General features: G+C 40.1%; 1 protein-coding gene, 1 long non-coding RNA gene and 1 pseudogene across 3 annotated transcripts; all 3 read left to right on the top strand.

The window, feature by feature from the left end:
* The first annotated feature begins 180 nt into the window (after nucleotides 1-180).
* LOC115020871 (uncharacterized) lies at nucleotides 181-3670 on the top strand. Its single transcript, XR_003833689.1, has 3 exons — nucleotides 181-315; nucleotides 2602-2709; nucleotides 3598-3670. It is a non-coding gene; the product is annotated as an uncharacterized LOC115020871 (long non-coding RNA).
* A 109-nt stretch (nucleotides 3671-3779) lies between these two features.
* Nucleotides 3780-13418, top strand: LOC115020998 (myelin-associated glycoprotein-like; annotated as a pseudogene).
* Nucleotides 13419-14357: 939 nt separating this feature from the next.
* LOC115020870 (sialic acid-binding Ig-like lectin 14) lies at nucleotides 14358-18065 on the top strand. Of its 2 annotated transcripts, none has more exons than XM_029450895.1 (6): nucleotides 14358-14513; nucleotides 14878-14944; nucleotides 15346-15750; nucleotides 16042-16362; nucleotides 16529-16628; nucleotides 16732-18065. In XM_029450895.1, the coding sequence occupies exons 2-6, from the start codon at nucleotides 14884-14886 to the stop codon at nucleotides 16838-16840; spliced, it is 996 nt and encodes a 331-aa protein (XP_029306755.1). In that variant the 5' UTR covers nucleotides 14358-14513; nucleotides 14878-14883; the 3' UTR covers nucleotides 16841-18065. The 2 variants fall into 2 exon arrangements, with proteins under 2 accessions (XP_029306755.1, XP_029306756.1); XM_029450896.1 differs by having other exon boundaries at nucleotides 14359-14513; nucleotides 14842-14944.
* Nucleotides 18066-18453: the final 388 nt, after the last annotated feature.

The raw sequence follows: 18453 nt of genomic DNA, 5'->3' as shown, positions 1-18453 counted from the left end.
GTCGCGTGTGTGTATCTAAGTGCGCACACGTATGCTGTGAGCTCTGAGCCAGCCGTTTGTCTGCCCCATCAATGAGGCTGTTGTTGTTGAGGTTGGGGGTGGTGTCAGTGGCCCTGCCTGGCTGCTCGGCTCCATTCTCTCCTGCCGTTGCTGATGCACGGCCTCTCTGCCTGGACAACACTCGCCCAGCTCTTGGCCTTTTGTTGCAGTGCAGATGGTGGAGCTTGACGCAACGTTGGAGAGAAGTTAGGATTGTCACAGCCAACAGATGCGTCATTATGGGCCAAGACGTCTCGAGATGTGACCTCTTTCACTGTGAGATGTTGATTTTTGAAGTGGCTGTAATCAATATTTTTACAACAATGTATGAAATGAAGATCGCTCGTAGTAATGAACCTGCAGATAATTATCATGTGAATCTGCAGCTCCCCTCAGCTTTATGGAACTTTATAGTGAGTTGTAGCTCAGTGTGCATCCGTCAGGTCTGCACCTTTACTGTTTGGTTCACTCTCTACTGCTTTCATAGCGTTGTTTTCAGACACAAGAGACAGTGATAATGCTTTATACACCCACTGTGGCAGCTCCACACAGCAGACAGATATCTAGAGACTACCTGCAGAACACAGTGGAGCAGGTAGTCCCTAGATGTTATGTTAGCAGCTAAAGAGTCAGATGTTTCCCTCAGGAATTGGTAGAGACCAAACAAGAGTTGAAAGAGAGTGAAATAATATGTATTGCAAGTTTAAAGAAGAGTGGCATATGGGTAAAAGTAAAAGGCAACTATTTGCCAAGTAAACTTCTTTTAAGTTATATCTACGCATTTGTGACAGCATGATGAGGAGCAGGACAAATCCATGGCCACTTGCAATGTCAAAACAACAGCATTTTTCACTTCTCTCCAACAACAAGGCTAATATTGGTCATGGATTCTCTGGGGGATGTTGAGACGTGTTAATCACGAAGCTTTAATATACAATCCACTCTTAGGCCTGCCATCTGCACACACCGGCTGCTGCAGCAGGAGGCTGAATCCTCTGCTTCTACTTCTGCACGTATTAATTCTACATCCACTGCACAAGCAACACTCACCATGATAATAATAATATACATTTTCTTTAAATAGCATTTAAACTGTTACACATTTCTTCCAAACAGGACAAACAAGAGTTATCGCTGGTTAGCGTGTTGAAAAGGTAGATATAAGATAAACACTCAGATGAAGCAGTGACATTACATTACATAGATGAGTGTAAAGACATTCATTACAATTGCATTATTGTTACCTGCAGAATGTTTAATACACATCACAGCATTAAATCTGTAGAATATCTAAACATGTGTAAATTAACATCTTTAAATATTACTGTAGGAGCAGTCAATGCTAAGCGAATGAATACAAGTAAAAAGGAGTTGTTGGAGCGATTACATATTTATTGTTATTATCATAAGGTGTTAGTCGGCACATTAGTTTGATTTGACTGGAGAGGTAATCCTTTCTCATTATTATTAACTGTAATTATTAGTTATTTTTAATTGTGTATTGTCACAATAAAGAGGAGTTGTTCACAAAACCTTGTTTTAATGAAACAGCAGCACAAAGCCAGCATACTTTATATTTGTATTTACAAAAGGAAAAGTTGATTAATTATACTACCTGTTGAAGCTAACTATCAAAGTCATCATCATGAGGTTTAATTTCATTCAATTCAGCGGCATCGTCTTCTTAATTTGCATGTACAGGTAAGGTTTAAAATAAATAATTTAGTAGACAGATTACACTTCCCTCACCTTCACACCTGTTACAGATATCATATCATCAGAGATAGCATAGTGTCTCAACAAAAAATGACTAATTTTATTTACATAGAGACCAAGAGGCTGTCAAGATATCCGATTATTGTGGCCAAAAGAATTACCGTTGTTTATTTATGCATTAGGTTTCTTTTTTAGCAAATGAATTGGACTCAAAATACGACAGTAGGGTGGAAAGAGGCTGTAGCTATAACTCTACAAAAGCATGTATTTGATGGGGGAAAAGTAGGTGTTTATATAAATGTATATAAATGACCAATATTCAATGTGGCTCCAAAACTGAGAGTATATCATTTAGACTATGAAAGACAAGAGGAAAACAACCCTGACACAAGACACAATTTGTAGTTCAAGAGAGCAAAACCATCTCTAGTGGGACTTGTGAACAAAACATAATTCTGCTTTGATGCTAAATGATTTACGTGCCATTCTGGTGCTGTTCGTATTAATAAATGCAGTGGCATTTCTTTGTTTGTCATCACTGAATATTGTTAGCCGGTCTCTCCTCTTCACCACCTGATTTATTTCTAGTAGCCTACAGAGCAGATAGTATCAGTAATCTGCTGATGTTTGCTGTTGTGTCAGAGCTCAGTCTACACTGAGTGTCATTCATTGGGCTTACGTATGGCGACTGTAATGAGTGACTCCACTGAGGGGCAGCAAGCAGGTGCTGGCTGACGCTGTGTTTGTGGCGTTTGTGTCCACTTACTACGGCTCCGTGAGAGCGAGGGGGCTGTGAGTGATGTCATCGCCCGATGATGCTGATGTCACTAGTTTTTTCTTTTACAGAGAAGAAGGCTGTCAAGCTGTCTGGGTGTGAGTGAACACCCTCTAGTGGAGCTGCTGACAAGCTGTCCTGCAGAGCGTCTGTCTGTTTCTAACCATCAGCATTTCAAGGTAAACCCACATTTCACCTACCTTTCATAATAAAAGAGTTTCATTTATTTAAAAGGAATGCGGACTGAGAACGAAGTATATATTAACACAACTAACTCAAGTTAAAAATATAAGTAGCTGCAATACATCCAAAGCCCTTCACATATTTTATAATGGGAACAAAAAAGTACAAAAAGCTCATTTAAGTTGTGAAATGTAACTTTGCTCACTCAGTGAAGAGAGTCTGATGTTTAGGGAAGTTCAGTTTCTTCACCATCTTTACTGTAACAAGGGGACGTCTCTGTTATTTTGTTCATTTGGCATTGCAACATGCAACATTCTCGTCACTTGATCCAGTTGTTTATAGTCCACAATGTGTTTTGTAAAGGAATGTTGGATAAGAAACAGACATATATATAATTTCTAGTTTCTAAACTGACTTACATTATGTGTTTGCTGGTTCTCCTTCCTGTGATCGTGCATCGTGCTGTTTTTAATAAATAAATAAATTATAAATAATAATAATAAATATGTCTTTCAGTCATGGCTGCTGCTGTGTTATCGGTTTGTTTAATCTCAAGAATAAAAAGAGCTAATGTGCTCAGACGAAGACCCCTGAGCCTTCTGTGATGACTTATAGAAATATGAATTTGGAAATGCTTCTTGGCGATAGTAAAAACCAAAACACGGTCTTATTTGGCACAGGAACATATTGTGACGCGAACATCGCCTCGCTCCAAATGTGGTGATCAGTGACTCAGTGTAAAAAGACTGTGGGCGGAAATTGTACAACTTTTGGGAAGCTCCGTTTTTAATAAAAGTTATACTCCATGGAGAGCCCCATTGCTGTAAAGGTATTTTCTCTTGATGATACATGTGCTGTGACTGACGGGATCTTATGTGTTCCAGAGGTCTACGTTCCAGCGTTGAGCAGAGACCATGTGGTGTTTGGATCTGCTCTTACCACTGCTGTTGATCACATGGTAAGACGTTCCTCTTCCTCGTTTGATTGGTAGAACATATTCTTCCTTTGTACCTCACACTTCCCTCGATGCATGCAGTGTTTTTTACACTCTCTGATCGTCTCTCAGATGCCCAGTTGCCAGTGGAACGTTTGGGTACCCTCGGGACATCTCGGCCATGACAAACTCCTGTGTGGTCATCCCGTGCACCTTCATGTATCCCGTCTGGTATCAGGCCGTACCGCGGCACTCACGGTATCTGGTACTTCGGCCAGCCGTACCCTCAACTACTTCCCTCCTGTTGTCTCAAATCACGCACAGATGTTGTGCACGAGAGCTATAAGGGCCGCACCAAGATGCTGGGTGACCTGCACCAGAGGAACTGCACTCTGCTCATCAACAACATCGGGACAGAGCACTCAGGGAAATACTACTTTCGTGCTGACCTCGGTGGAGCCAACATGTACACGTTCCAGACTTCTCTGAGCTCAAAGTTCTGGGTAAGTCCCTGATCGGAGGCGAATATACATTAAACTGTAACCAATAAACCAGAAATATAAAATCAGTAATAGTTAATGTAATAATTATTAGAGTTATGCCTTTAATCACTTCAACACAAAGGCTGAAATATACTTTTTAAATTCGGGGCAACCTTCCCTTTTTAGCTTTTATATTATTTCCATCCTTTCTTTCCTTTTTATTTTGTGTTATTGTTTTGATTACTCTTTTATTGTGTTGATTGGTTCGGTCTGCTTAACTTTGATCTGTTGCATCTGTATATATGTATATGTTGCATCTCTGAGTATAAATGCAGCTTTACAAGTAAGGTTCCTCTTACTATTATTAAGAAATCCAGTTATTTCCTGTCCTCTAGATCAACCCAACATCGACGTCCAGAGGAGATTATCAGCGATGAGAGTCTGGAGCTGACATGCTACGCTCCGGACAACTGCCCCGACTTGACTCCGGAGATCCAGTGGATGTACACCGACTACCTGCCCGACCCGGAGTTCAGCTCTGACTACCTGGAGGAGAGCAACACAGCAGTACTCTCAAGCACCCTGACCTTCACACCCAGGCCCATGCACAATGGGCAGCTCCTGGGCTGCAGGGTCTTCTACCCCAACACCACACTGGTCTATGAGAGGCTCATCTCTCTGGACATCAAGTGTAAGTTAAAAGCACCTCCCACTTTAAGGCCAATAACCAGCCATGCTTTCTATATTTTAAAGGTGTAATCATACGATTCAAAGTGCAAAACGAAAGACAAAGGGAAAGAAAAAGAAAAGCCAATTTCACTTCCAGTTAATGACTCAGAGGTTTCCCAAAGTCACATGTTGCAAAATCTGTTTCAGCAGGAAAGATCAAGCTATTATTTTAATATGCAGTCATTTAGTGTTGTCCAGGCACATGAGCGCTGGGACATAAAACTCTCCGCCTTACTTCCCCTCCCAGATGCTCCACGCTCTGTGTGGGTGAACGTGTCCTCAGAGGTGATGGAGGGCAGCTCTGTGATGCTGCACTGCGAGGTGGACAGTAACCCTCCTTCCAGGATCTCCCTGGATGTTCGGAGACGAGGAGCTGCTGTGGGACACGGCGTCCAACATCTCGCTCTCGCTGGACGATTTGACGCCTGCGCAGGAGGGAATCTACACCTGCGTTGGGGACAATGGCTATGGCATCATGAACACTTCACTGTACCTGGCTGTCAAGTGTAAGTCCTCTGAGACAGCTGCGGTGTCCTAATTCCATCAAACATACTGTATACAATTAGTATGTACTAGGGAATCGGGACACAGCATCTCCCATCTGAAATATTAAAGGAATAGTACCAGATAATCCCCCTCTGTAGGCTTACAATCTGGCTCTTAAAAAGTTTGGGTGAAGGACGACAGCTGTTGTCGGTCTGTATTCAACTACGATGGAATTCAACAGGGAACAAATAAAAAGCCTCAAAACATTCATAGAAACTTCTCAAATCCCCCCCCTCTACTGTAGCTGCTGTTGATACGGACGCTCAGTATTTCCAAACTATCTTTGCTTCATCAATAAATCAATATGCACTGCAGAGCTTTCAGAGCCACGAGGAAGCGATGGCAGAAGAAATTTGATCTGTGTCTCAAATCCATACAACATAATAATAGCGTCATAAATCAATGTACTTTTTTGTTCAGTGCAAACACCGAGTGACAAGACACTATCAGACTGTGACTGTGACTCAATACAATTCTTTTTTTTTTTTTTTATCTGCCTGAAGCTGTATAACCTCAGTCCACAATGTTTTGCTTTTTGCAGCTGTGAGGTGTTTTTTGGGCATTTCATTGTGATTCCATAGTGTTGACTAATAGCACATTATACAATCAAATTTAGTATGCACACTGACACACTTGAGTATACTTTAGTTTTTTCCTGTTTGCACTGCACTACATACTCAGAACCTGCAGGTCATTAGTATGTAGTGTGGAACTGGGACACAGCACGAGTGCTTTGACCTTCCTCTTGAACAGCTAAACATGCGTGTAGGTTGAAGTAGTTGTATGTTTTGAGGGCCAGAAATCTCTGCCCAAACTAACCATTGAACATTTGCATTCATTAAAATGCACATATATTTTATTGGGGTCACGCATACTGATGAACCAACAGCAAATGATCACCCACATCTTCAGCTTATAGTGAGTTTCAGCTCATTGTTAAAATGTCCAGCACACAACTTCCTTGTTTTGGTTCACGCTCACTGCTCTCATAGCGTCATTTTTGGATGCAGCAAGCAGCTGTTCTCAGTTTTGTTTTTTTATCTCTTAAAAACCCACTGCAGATAGTTAATAGCTGACACATAGCTAGTGAACATGGTGGAGCTTTTAGCAGCTAAAGAGACAGAGTCAAAGACTGACTTTCACCAGGAGGCAATACGACTCCAACAAATGAATGATGCATTTTTTTACAGACCCTCCCCGCGAGCCTCTGGTTAACGACTCTATGACGGTCCTAGAGGGATCCTCGCTGGCCTTGCACTGTAGCACTCAGGGCAGCCCGGCCCCAACCCTCACCTGGCTAAAAGACGGGGAGCTGGTGGGCACCATCACTGCTGACGAGCTGTCAGTGCTGGAGATCTTAGAGATCACACCGCAGGGAGACGGACAGTACCGCTGCCTGGCTGAGAACGAGCACGGAAGAGCCAGCAGCTCCTTCAACATCACTGTTGAGTGTGAGTGCTTCACTGTCCTGCGTTACGCCACCCAGTAGTGCCATTATGGACATAGAATAATAATCTGCAGGTCACCAGCATCGCAGCAATGCTTGGATCGAGGATCTCTGAAGTCTCTAAAGTACAATGTTCTGCTTATATGAATTGCAAAATTTAATTTAGCCAATTCTCTTGCTCAGATTTAAATATGAAGCATGACTATGAGAGAAACACCTAGGTTTAAAATGTATATATATTCATATTCAATGCTGTTATTGTAGCTCTCTCTGCCTCCTTCAATAGATGCCCCGGTCCTTCTGGAGGAGTCAAAGTGCACGGTGGTGAGGGAGGGTGTCCAGTGTGTCTGCATAGCCACAGGTAACCCTGAACCCACCATTGAGTTCTATCTGCCCGATGTGAACATCACCATCAACGAATCAGACGGCCGGTACAACTTCTACACGCACACAGACGGCCACACCTCCACGGGTATGATCAAGCTGAGGGAGAAAGGCGAGCGGGTCGACAACGGAGGCCCCGCCGTCAACGTCCACTGCAGCTTCTACAACACGTACGGAAGAGAGAGCGTACACCTGGAGCTACAGCAGGAGAGTGAGTTGGGACCAACTGTACACCCAAACTTGAGATTCTTGTAGTGATGTTTGATCAAATCTTATCCGAATTTCTAGCAGTAAGTCTGATATTCTAGTTTTTTCTTATTGTCAACAACTCTCATGAAAAGACCAAAACTAACAGCAAATAGAAGTATTGTCTGCGGAGACAGAGCCTGATATATATCCCTCTGTGCCATAGAGCTCCATTGTTGTACAATAAATGAGCCACACTGTTTTACTGTGACATAATCCTTCATTACCAGGAACATGTTTATTTTGAGCCGTTCACTTATAAGCTGTCTTGCTGCTGTTGATTAAATATTGTACTGATCTGCAGTAGAAAATAGTCCCCAACAAATGCACTATTTCCTCCTGTATGAGTAGCATTTGCTAAGATGTACAATGCCCAGAGTGCCCAGCTGTTTCAGGGGCTCATTAAGCCTTTTTAAGAAATGAAACTACATATTTGTTTTTACAAATGTACAACTTAAGTGGGAACGGATGTACTTAGGTGCAGGAGTATTGAGAGCTCTTTCACTCCAAATGCAACAGTTGAAAGGCTTTTGTTTCCAACGGAGAGAGTGGCTGTTAGCTATGTTTGTTATGTGCTACTTCTAATTTTTAAACTTTACATCACATGGTTAGCTCTTGTGGAATTAGTCTGAAACATGCTCAACACATTATTGCTTTTGGGCTCTTCATGGGATCGTGACAACAAAGATAGCATCAAGTGAACAATCCCTTTATTTTTAGTAGTTGACATATTGCAGTTTTAAGATGGTGCCTTCCCTATGCTCTTCTTGTCGGCCAGGTGCACAGTTTTTCTATGTGTTGTTCGATATGTTGACCAATAATTAACTTGTATAGCCTCACCTTTTTCATTTGAATCACCTTTGTTTTCAGAAAAGTACATGATGGCAGTTATAGTTGGCACCATTGGTGGAGTGGCGGTGATAGCCTTCATCATAGCAGCAGTGAGATACGTTGGCCACAACAACAAGAAGTGAGTATAAATGACAAACTAATGGAGAGGCAGAAGTAGTCATTTTCCTCACTAAGCATTTTCTGAAATCCAAGGAAACACTTAAGCCTAGTCATCCATTCTAAAACACATTGATGCACATTGAATATGAGTGAATGTGGGATTGATGTGGACGTGAGAACCATTTGAGCAATTTAGCAGTTTCTTTTCCACGACAAGTCCCCCGTTGAAATCCTTGGAGAACCGCATTGGCTGCCTTGTGGAGTCGGTTAGCAAGCTGGACTAACCTTATATTTTGCAGGCTCGATTCCCTGCTCTGACACTGCTTCTGTATCCTTGACCTGCTACGCTAAATAAAATCCAGGTAGCTCTCTTAACCAAGGTGCTTTATTTAAGCCTCAAGGTATATTTGAACCCCCAAATTTGCACGCTTTCTCTGACAAATCACCCCTGAAGTGGGTGTGAACTCAGCGACTAAACCCATCAAATAACCACGTCACTCATCCACAGTTGGCCTCCAGCTTAACCTTACAGAGCTTGTTGTTTTAAAATGGATGCCCAGGCTTGGCGTGTCGCCCTGCGTTAGTGGCAGTCGAGACCGAGTCTGACTATGTGACTCCGTCCCCCAGAGAGAATGGCAACCCTAGGCAGGACGTGGTCCTGGAGAACCCAGCTTTGTACTACAGCGCAGTCAAGAAGGACAAACAAAATCTGAGGAAGAAAGTGGTGAGACATGCTGATGTCAATGATTATGATTATGATGGAGGATGGGTTGGATGACCATTCTCAGATTGTTTGGGGTTACAGTTTTGTATAATAAGTTGTAAATTATGAGACCCAATTTTGACCTCTGAAAATGAGGTAATAGAAGAAGTCTCTCCCACTAGCAGTCCAGTAGCTCCAACCATGACCTTTCCGAACACTGTTTTCTCTTGCCTTCATCGCTTCTCTGCGTTTTTCTCTCTGTTTTTCTCTCCCCTAACTCTTGCACAGCTTAAGACAGAGCTGTTGGGCTCAAAGTTTAACTCCATTCTAGAGGAGACTACGGTAAGGTTCCTAAACAAATCCCCATTAAAAACACAAGCCTCAGTGACAGATACATCTCCTTGCATATCAGCTTCTGTGTTCTGTACACTGCCGTTTGTTTCTGAATCCGCCTTCTGCATGGCTGCCTCATTGCTAACACAAATTGCCAAACTAACAAGAAACATCTCAGTCACCTTGTCAGTTGTCGACCAGTAACCAATAACATTTATTCGTTATGTTTTCCGTCGCGCTCTTCTGTCATTTGAGGTGTCACCGGCACCTTGCCAGTGATGTGTGCAGCTGATCGGTCCTTCTGTCTGCAGGGAGAAGACGGGGATTATCAACCTGTGGGCTCTATGGCAGGGCTGGAGAAGCAAGAGCTAAATTACGCTGCTTTGGAGTTTATCGGAGCCAGGTCCAGGGAGGGGGCCTCAGGGAGGGGGGATGATGACAGCAACTACACGGAAATCAAAGCCAAATGAATCGCGATCCTTCCCTGATCCCTCGGCTATGCGAGACGCAGTGGCAGCCACAACACATGTTCTGCCCCATAAACTGTGTAATAACCCCTCTTCCTCAACTGGATTTCATTCTGCATTCGATGCCTCCTTGTTTCTCATTTCTTCAGATTTGTCACATATAATGTACCACCCAATGCCACTACTCTCCCTTCATGCTGCCCCTCCTCCATTGGACGCCCCTTCACCTACCATCATTTGGGAAAACTGGAACTTTTATGGGTCGGAGCATGACCCACTGGACAATGTAAAGTGAATTATTTAAATTCCTAGCCTCAGTTGTAGTACATAGGCTCTAAAACATGCAGTGTTAACTAGCGACCGTGTTTTTGTTGCTTTCTCTATGTTCTTTGTGATTGTCAAATGAATGACATCTGAGTGCTCACATCCGTCTCACTATCTGCTCTACATCTGTGTCTTGTAACTGTCACTGTGTCTGCTGCCAGTCGAAGCATCAGGGCAAGGAGTTACTGTGCTTTTTGCTCTCTTATATTTATGTGTGTCCGTCAGCAGAGAGCAAACCTCGATTCTCTCTTTCCTTTGGTTAATTACATCCTAAGAAGATAACCGACTGAGGCGAGAGATGGAAACGCATCTCAGCATCTTGTTTCCACATAATTGTATTTAATGTGTGCTGTGACTCGGTAGCCTCTCATAATAAATGAAAAAAGAAAAGGTCACCGTCACTTTTGATTATAATTGAAGAGGTTTTGTAAATTCAAATGGTACACTGTCCAGCTCTGAGAAATATCCCAGCTTCTGTCCAGCAGTTTCCAGTTAACTGTGGAATGTGTGGAGATTTTGGGAGATTTTTCTGCACAGTGTCCAACTCAAAACTTCTGTCTCATCTCCTACTTATTCTCCATAAAGCATGGGTTCTAGCTCTCCGATTGATGTGGAAAATACAGACCTAAAGCACAACATATTTTAGCGTGAGTGGCCAAATGTTATCTCTTTTAGACAATGTGTGTGTATGCGTGTGTGTGTGTGTGTGTGTGTGTGTTCAAATCGTGCTGAAAGATCATAGGACACTGATCATTGATGACTGGGGTCTTTGGGAAGTTTGAGCATCGCTTCACTTGAGAAGCTGATGCTTTTCTCTCACAGGGTTGCATCAGATGTTTGAATGACAAAAAGTGAGGCTGACTTGCCAGCTGTTTATGTTATTCAAAGACATTTGATGAACCCGTGATGTAATATCAAAGCGCACTAATAGTCTAACTTGATAATGGTGTCAATAATATATATTAATAAGATGTATAGCTAGGGAATGGATGCCAGTATGTACAGTAAATACCCTGCATGACTGAGGCACACATCTAAGTATTACATTATGGATAAAAGTGTGAGAAGTAAAAACAATCTTGTCACACATCATTCAAATACTTTTGACTGAATAGTGTCTTAGTAAATAGTACCAACCTCTAACTAGAGTGCACTATAGTCAAATCATAGGCTGCGTTTACATGCAGGGAGTGACCCTCTTATTGACTGTTGTTGAGGTTGATTTAAAGTATAATACCTGCTGTGTTTAGCAATCGTTTCTAATAACCATCGAAAGGGGACAGATCAAAGCAGCAGATGCCGAGATATCCTTTTATTTCATGGGTCAATTTCCAAACCCACTGGATCCTACATTACCCACAATGCAACTAATAGCATGTTTTAGTTAGACCCTCCCTGCCTAGTAAATGTCTTTCAAACTCCATGCACCGAGTTTGTATCTCTGTATATTTTCAGACTTTACAAAGCTTTTTCAGAGCAGCATTTTATGAGGACATTAAAGTTTTCACAGGCTGAACTGTACTGCCCATGATATAAATGCCTGACTTGTACATCAGGAAGTCAGGTCATACGTCTCCGTTTCTCTCAAAAGTGCTTAAAAATAACTCATCGACACTCTGCAGCCTGATTTGACTAACACGGTCTGCCATTTTAAATACGACAACAGGTAACGATTGATGATTTTCACTTTCTGTCAATTACATATGCAGTGAAAATGGAATTGGATTTTTACCGTGTCTTGTATTTTGGATTGTTTTAACAATGTAAGATCAAGATAAACAATTTGGTCATCCAAATTAATCACGCAAAACAATTACCAAGTCAGTTTTCTCTGCAAGACATTATTTCTAAAATATTGAACTAAAACAAAGTTCCAAAATCTTCTGCTAAAGTGTGTTGAACATCAAGTATGGAAAGCTGCCCACTGATGCTCTCTTCCTAAACAGACATTACCCTGTATGTACTGATCTAGCTAGAGATGTGCAATGATCTCTTCTTGAAGATTGAAAGTCCTTTTGATACACATGCTATGACTAAAGCTTTATAAATGTATGTTTTGAAACAACACGGCACTGTGGCAGTCTCATTTAAAATGATGGATTAAGTTCATCAAGGCAGCAGCGTGTCTGTGTGAGCTGTTTCTAATTGGTTTTACAATCAACATACAGCAACATCCTCTCTCTGTTGTAACTCCATATATGGGTAGACTGTTCATAGGCAGCACTGGCAATATGTAAAGAAAATTAGAGAAATTACTTTAAAATGTTTACATGAACGCAAATAAATCTCTCTGCCAAAACCCAAGTTTGAATAAACCATGTTGGTGAAGCCTTAGGTCCTAAATGGCACAGGGCAGAATCTGACATCAAAACATACCCATAATGCTGTGCTAAGCGAAGGCCTCTATGTCACTATTTTAGTATTCTTATAACAGTAACTGTTGGAATAATATTTTTGGAAATAATTTTGCTTGGTCTTATCCTGCATCAAGTCAAGCTTGAAGTATTTAAATTAAACATGCATAGTGCAGACAAATGAGCCAACTTTGTGTTTAATTTGATTGAAGAACTCTGAGCAGGTTTACAAAATGTTTAAGTATGTAATGCAAAGAGCTTTCAGCTTTTCAGCATTATTTACACACTTCAAGCCAAAACAAGTTAAAAATGCAGTTCTCTGTGCATGTAAACGAAGCTTTTGTCAACCACCCATTCTGACTCACATCAGCCTTTTATTAAGACACTGTTGATTTAAAGATGAATATACGGGCTAGTATTCTTATACAAAGACAATAACAAGTTTCTCTCTTTGAAAGTTTTACAGGTTGTTTTTTATTTTTAAGTAAAGATATCAAATATGTCTTACCTAATCTTTTGTCACAGTGTGTTTTAAAGCAAATGTGTATATCCTATACTTTGTGGTGATCATAATTATCATTATGAGTTGTTTTTTTCTATATACTGTATATGATTGACACAATAATTCAGATCAGGGTTTTGCACTGTTACTTAATAACAGTAAGATTTCTGCAATGATGTAGTTTGCTTGCTCTTTTATTTTAAACAAGTATTTCCTGCCTCAAGCAAATTCATCTGTCTTCAGTTCCACGCAAGCATAAATAAAATAAAAACAACAGCAACTGGAAACAGTTGATTATTGATAGAAAACAAACTGTGAACCGTCTGTTTCTCATGCTGTCTATTGTTTTTGTTTGTTTGAAAGCAACATCACTATGTTGAAATGTTCTCTTTTTACTTTTTGGTTTCACTTCTTTGATTAAGTAAACATAACTGAAACATGGTCAAATGGAAACACCAACCCTCGCAAAGTTAACGTGGTTTATTGACGTTACAACGTAATACGAATTTTAATGGGTCAGAGTTCATTTGTTTTTAGATGGGCTACTGTTGTTTTTAGGTGAATACAGGTAAGCATATCAATAAATACAGTGTAGAACTTTGTTTAAAGATTTACACAGATTTGTATCAGCACCTGAAGACCAGCAACCAATTTATTACACTTCACTTCACTTTGTCACTTCATCAGTGACAAAAACTCTAATTCAGCCATCAATACTCAACTGCCACTGTGAATATAAGCCAATAATACAGAGCATTTACAGTTGTGCACACCACACTGTGTAGACTAGAGTATGTGTAAATGAAAGACATTATCATATTCTCCTACTCTATGCTGCTCAACACGTCTCTAAATTAGAGAAGTAAGGTTAGGCTGTTTTCTCTCGAGGACAAGCAGAAAAGGAGAAGGAAGAGATAAAGTATATGAGCAGAGTGTGAGATGACTGTGCAGAGAAGAGAGTGTTGACAACTCCTCAGTGAGGAAAGTAGCTATTGGCTGTCCAAATCAATGATTTGCATAATTGGAATGGACGCTGTAGGAGAGAGGAATAACGTCGTGGGAGAGACAAAAAGCGTGTAAAAAAAACCACCCTAAATACGTGTAGAACTACAAATGAACTTCCTTTTGTTGATTCTTGTTTTTTTATTTTGCCATTGAAATAGGCCATCACTTCTCAAAATAAAAAGTTGCTAGATTTGTCACTAATAGCTTTTGACAAAAAAGGTTTGGGAATATGTGCTGAAAAACTATGAACAACACGTCTTTAAGTTAGATGAGGTCAGGCTGCTATCTCACGATAACAAGCAGAAAAGGAGAAGTAGGAGAGAAAGAGTCCGTTAAGAGCAGAGTCTGAGATCACTGTGCAGAGAAGAGGGCACGAGAGCAAGGCAGAAAAAGGTAAAACACAACTTTTATCTTATCTTATAAATATCTTTTCGAGGGATTGCATAATATCATCAAGAGAAATGCATTAGTGTTGTTGAGTTGTTAAAGATAATTGGAGTAAACTTTATTCGTATAGGAACTTGTGTTTTGCAATAAAGAAAATGTCAAGGTAGCCACACCCGTGCGTAAAGTGGTAGCTGCATTTATGAGCCGTCGACTGTAAGTAGTCGGTGGAATAGTCAAAAGATATGCTAAAAGCTGGTAAGTAAACCTTGAGTTTATAATGTTTCACTTCCTGTTTGTCTTCTAATTGTTTTTGTATAAACTGGCTGTGCTTCAGAGAGACAAGAATTTGACCGACTGTCTCACTCCTCAGATCAGGATGTTTGTTCTCATCTGGGCGACTCTGCTTTTCTTTGCTAGAGGCAGCAATGCTGACACTGGTATGTATCTCTATTATTAAATAGTATTTTTTATTTTTCAAAAAGAATTGTGAATAATAAACAGAAATCATTTGCATGAATAAATGTCCCTTTAAATGTTCTACACAAATAGTTCAAAACAAATAAATCTACTCAAAACACCTATTCACTTGTATACTCTGCAATAGATTGTTATTTAAATTAAACCTTTATCTACCAAAGATATTAGATGAAGAAATATCTTAAATGCTGAAATTTGTATTTGTCGTTTGCTCAACGCTGCTGACCGCAGCAGTTTTATAAAACAAAAACAGTCCATGTACTGTGTCTGTTAGGAGTATAGCCTTTCTTCATCGTTTATTAAATATCATTGTGTATTGTCAAAATTGGAATAAACTGTTTCCCCCTGTTTTCATCAACAGATGCATCAGTGGGGTTGACAACACGCTGTGACTATGGATTCTGTATGACTCTTAGTGAAGCAGAAATAACAGCAGAGGCTGGACTCTGTGTTGTGATACCATGTTCTTTCAGTAGTACTTCAGGCTTTACACCCCAACACTTAGTTTGGTACAAATGTGAACCATTGGAATCAAGATGTAGAGATTCTGACATTGTATTCCACACCAACAAGAAGAACAACATTCAGTCCAGGTTTATGGGACGGATTTCACTGTTGGAGCCTATAGTGAGTCAGAACTGCAGCATCATCATCAACGACCTCACTGTGTCAGACTCTGGATCATATCGACTCAGAGTTAAAGGTGTTCTGGATGGGAACACAGATGGATATACATTCTTTTCAAAAGCAGCTGTCTCTGTTAAAGGTATGGAGAGCTACAACAAATATATAAAGTGAAGATGTTCATGTGTGTGCCTATGAACTGCACCAACATATTTGGTGTATTTATAATCTTAACGGGGCATGAAGTAATGTTTAGCATTTGTCGACCTCTGTGGGCAACCAGTAGTAACTGCAGCAGTACCTGATAGAACGCCTTCTTATTGTCCCGTTTAAATGTTAAACAAAGTATTTGATTATTTTAGCCTGAATTTAAGTGACGGACCTTCAGGCTGCTCACCTGACTCCACTCGTGGTCTTCCTGCTCTTCCATTAGGTCTGATCCAGAAGCCCACAGTGGTGATTCCTCCTCTGGCAGAGGGACAGCAGACCACACTGAGCTGCACTGCTCCTGGTCTCTGTTCTGGATCTGATCCCAAAATCACCTGGACGTGGAGAGGAGCAGGAGAGAAGGACTCTCACATCACAGGAAACCTCACTGCTTTCAAGACTGAACACCTGACTGCTGTCACACAGAGACACAGCTCAACTCTGACCTTTAACTCTTCAGCTGAACACCACGGCACCAACATTACCTGTAAGGTCAGCTTCACAAACAACATCACTGCAGAAGAGACATTGACTCTGAATATGACCTGTGAGTAGTACTGCACTTTATCCTATCCATATTTATTCTGTGCTCTGTCATCACACTACAGTCAACAGCAGCATCACCGTAACCGTAAAGTGTGTCGGCACTGATTTCACATCATTCACATAAATCTTGAACAGTTATACAATCTACAAAATGTCATTTCTCATAGTAATTCAACATGGACCAAGTGCAGTGAATCCCTGGGGCGTCATCGCTGTTGTATCTCTCATTGTAAATGTCATCGCCATAATCCTCTTGATGCTCCTTTGGTATGATACTACACAACATCATCATTTTATGCTTTGAAGGCTCTGTCAATGCACTGGAGACTTTTAGATAACACACAATGTCACTCTTTCTTCTCTTCAAAAGGCACACAAGAAGAAAGGTGAAACCCAACCCAGAGGACAAAACTTACATGTCACTGCAGAAAACAGACATGGCACCAGTGTATGACGTTATTGCCCAACCTCAGAACTAACAAGTGTCAGCTTCCACTGAGTTTAGTACTCTGATTGATTTGTTTATCATATTTTTATGTTTAAGATTCTATAAGTAAGACATTTTCTGGTTATTTTTTATTTTATTTAACTGTATTATTATTTTTTATAGTTTACATTTCATGTTATTATTTCAGTATACTCACAGTCTATTGTAGCTGGGATTTAAATGCTTTTTCAGATTTCTCAACCAGTCTGCAGATCTAAAAATTACATTTTCAAGTGAAATTAATTTAAATCTTTTTATATAATATTTTATTATTAAAATGTTTTTGAGATTTCATTATGATTGCAACTGTATCTTTAGCAATGTGTCTGCAATACATTGCGTCAGGTCTACGAAATACATTTTAAGTTATTATATAAAGATTTACTTTGCCACTTGTCACAAACAATGAAAATTCATTGTGGCGACACAGAACTACGAATATTTGGCGCAAAGAATATTGAACCTCGCCAGACTAAATGGCACATTTGTTACCGCTCCATTATAAAATAAAATAAAAATTAATTTAAGGTTTTCCCATAATGCATGAATATTAATTGTTAACTTTACAACAGTTTACGCTGGTGTGTAATATGCACACATATATTAGTTGACTGTGACAGAATTGTTGGCAGTTATACTTCACATACAGTTATCGCACAATATAAACCATGGAGACATGCTGTCCCACATGCTTGCTTTCTCGACTGCAGTTGGTTGTTACAGCAAAGGTTCTCAAACACTTTGAGCCCAGGGAGAGACTCCTTACACGGGAGAAAACTTTCCAGAACCTCCTCATAATCGTAACACCGACATAGCGTACGCTTACTACCATTTGTACTTTTAGATGCCATTGGTGGTAATTGTATTCTAAAACTTTTCAACCACGTTTCATGATGATACACAGAAACACATTTGAATCATGTTAATACCACTTATATACTTTTAAACAAAGAGTCATTTTATTTTACTTGACAGCATTTATACTTTTTAAGTAATTGATCTTAAAAGCTTTCAGAAAACGAACAGTAGCATTTTATATGTATATATTTGACTTATTCCTGTATTTACTCGCACTATTATGTCTCTTGCAGTATTTTATCGCACTATTTTATTTCTTTATTATGTCGGTATGTTGAATTGTTGGACTAAAGATTTTCATTGACAACAACTAACCTGTATATTTTGTGTATATGACAATAAAGCTTTTGATTCTTGAATCTTTGAATCCTAATAAATCCAGACACAAATTTACCAATCTAAAACTGACTTTCAGTAAGTGCTTTAACTTAATGTGCCCCAAGTTAATGTGGGTGGGAGTGACGGACACAATATGCTGGTTTTATTAGCACAAATGGTCCTCATCTGTACAGTAGATAAGATGCAGCACAATCTTATAATTTATAGAAAATAATTATGCGGACCCCCTGACAGAGTGCGATGGACCCCACTTTGAGAATCATGCATTTAAAGTAATGCACCTCCGATTATGTGCAATATGTGCTTAACATTATTGAAGCAACATAAAAAGAAGCTATAAATGCTAAACTATTAAACAATATTAACACAGCCATCAAAAAAAGTGTGAGGAAAAGGTTTCAGTGCATC

The sequence above is a fragment of the Cottoperca gobio genome, chromosome 16 (assembly GCF_900634415.1).
Source record: "Cottoperca gobio chromosome 16, fCotGob3.1, whole genome shotgun sequence".
NCBI lineage: Eukaryota > Metazoa > Chordata > Actinopteri > Perciformes > Bovichtidae > Cottoperca > Cottoperca gobio.
The sequence above is the reverse complement of the archived record's forward strand: the minus strand, read 5'-3'. Positions and strand labels throughout refer to the sequence as shown.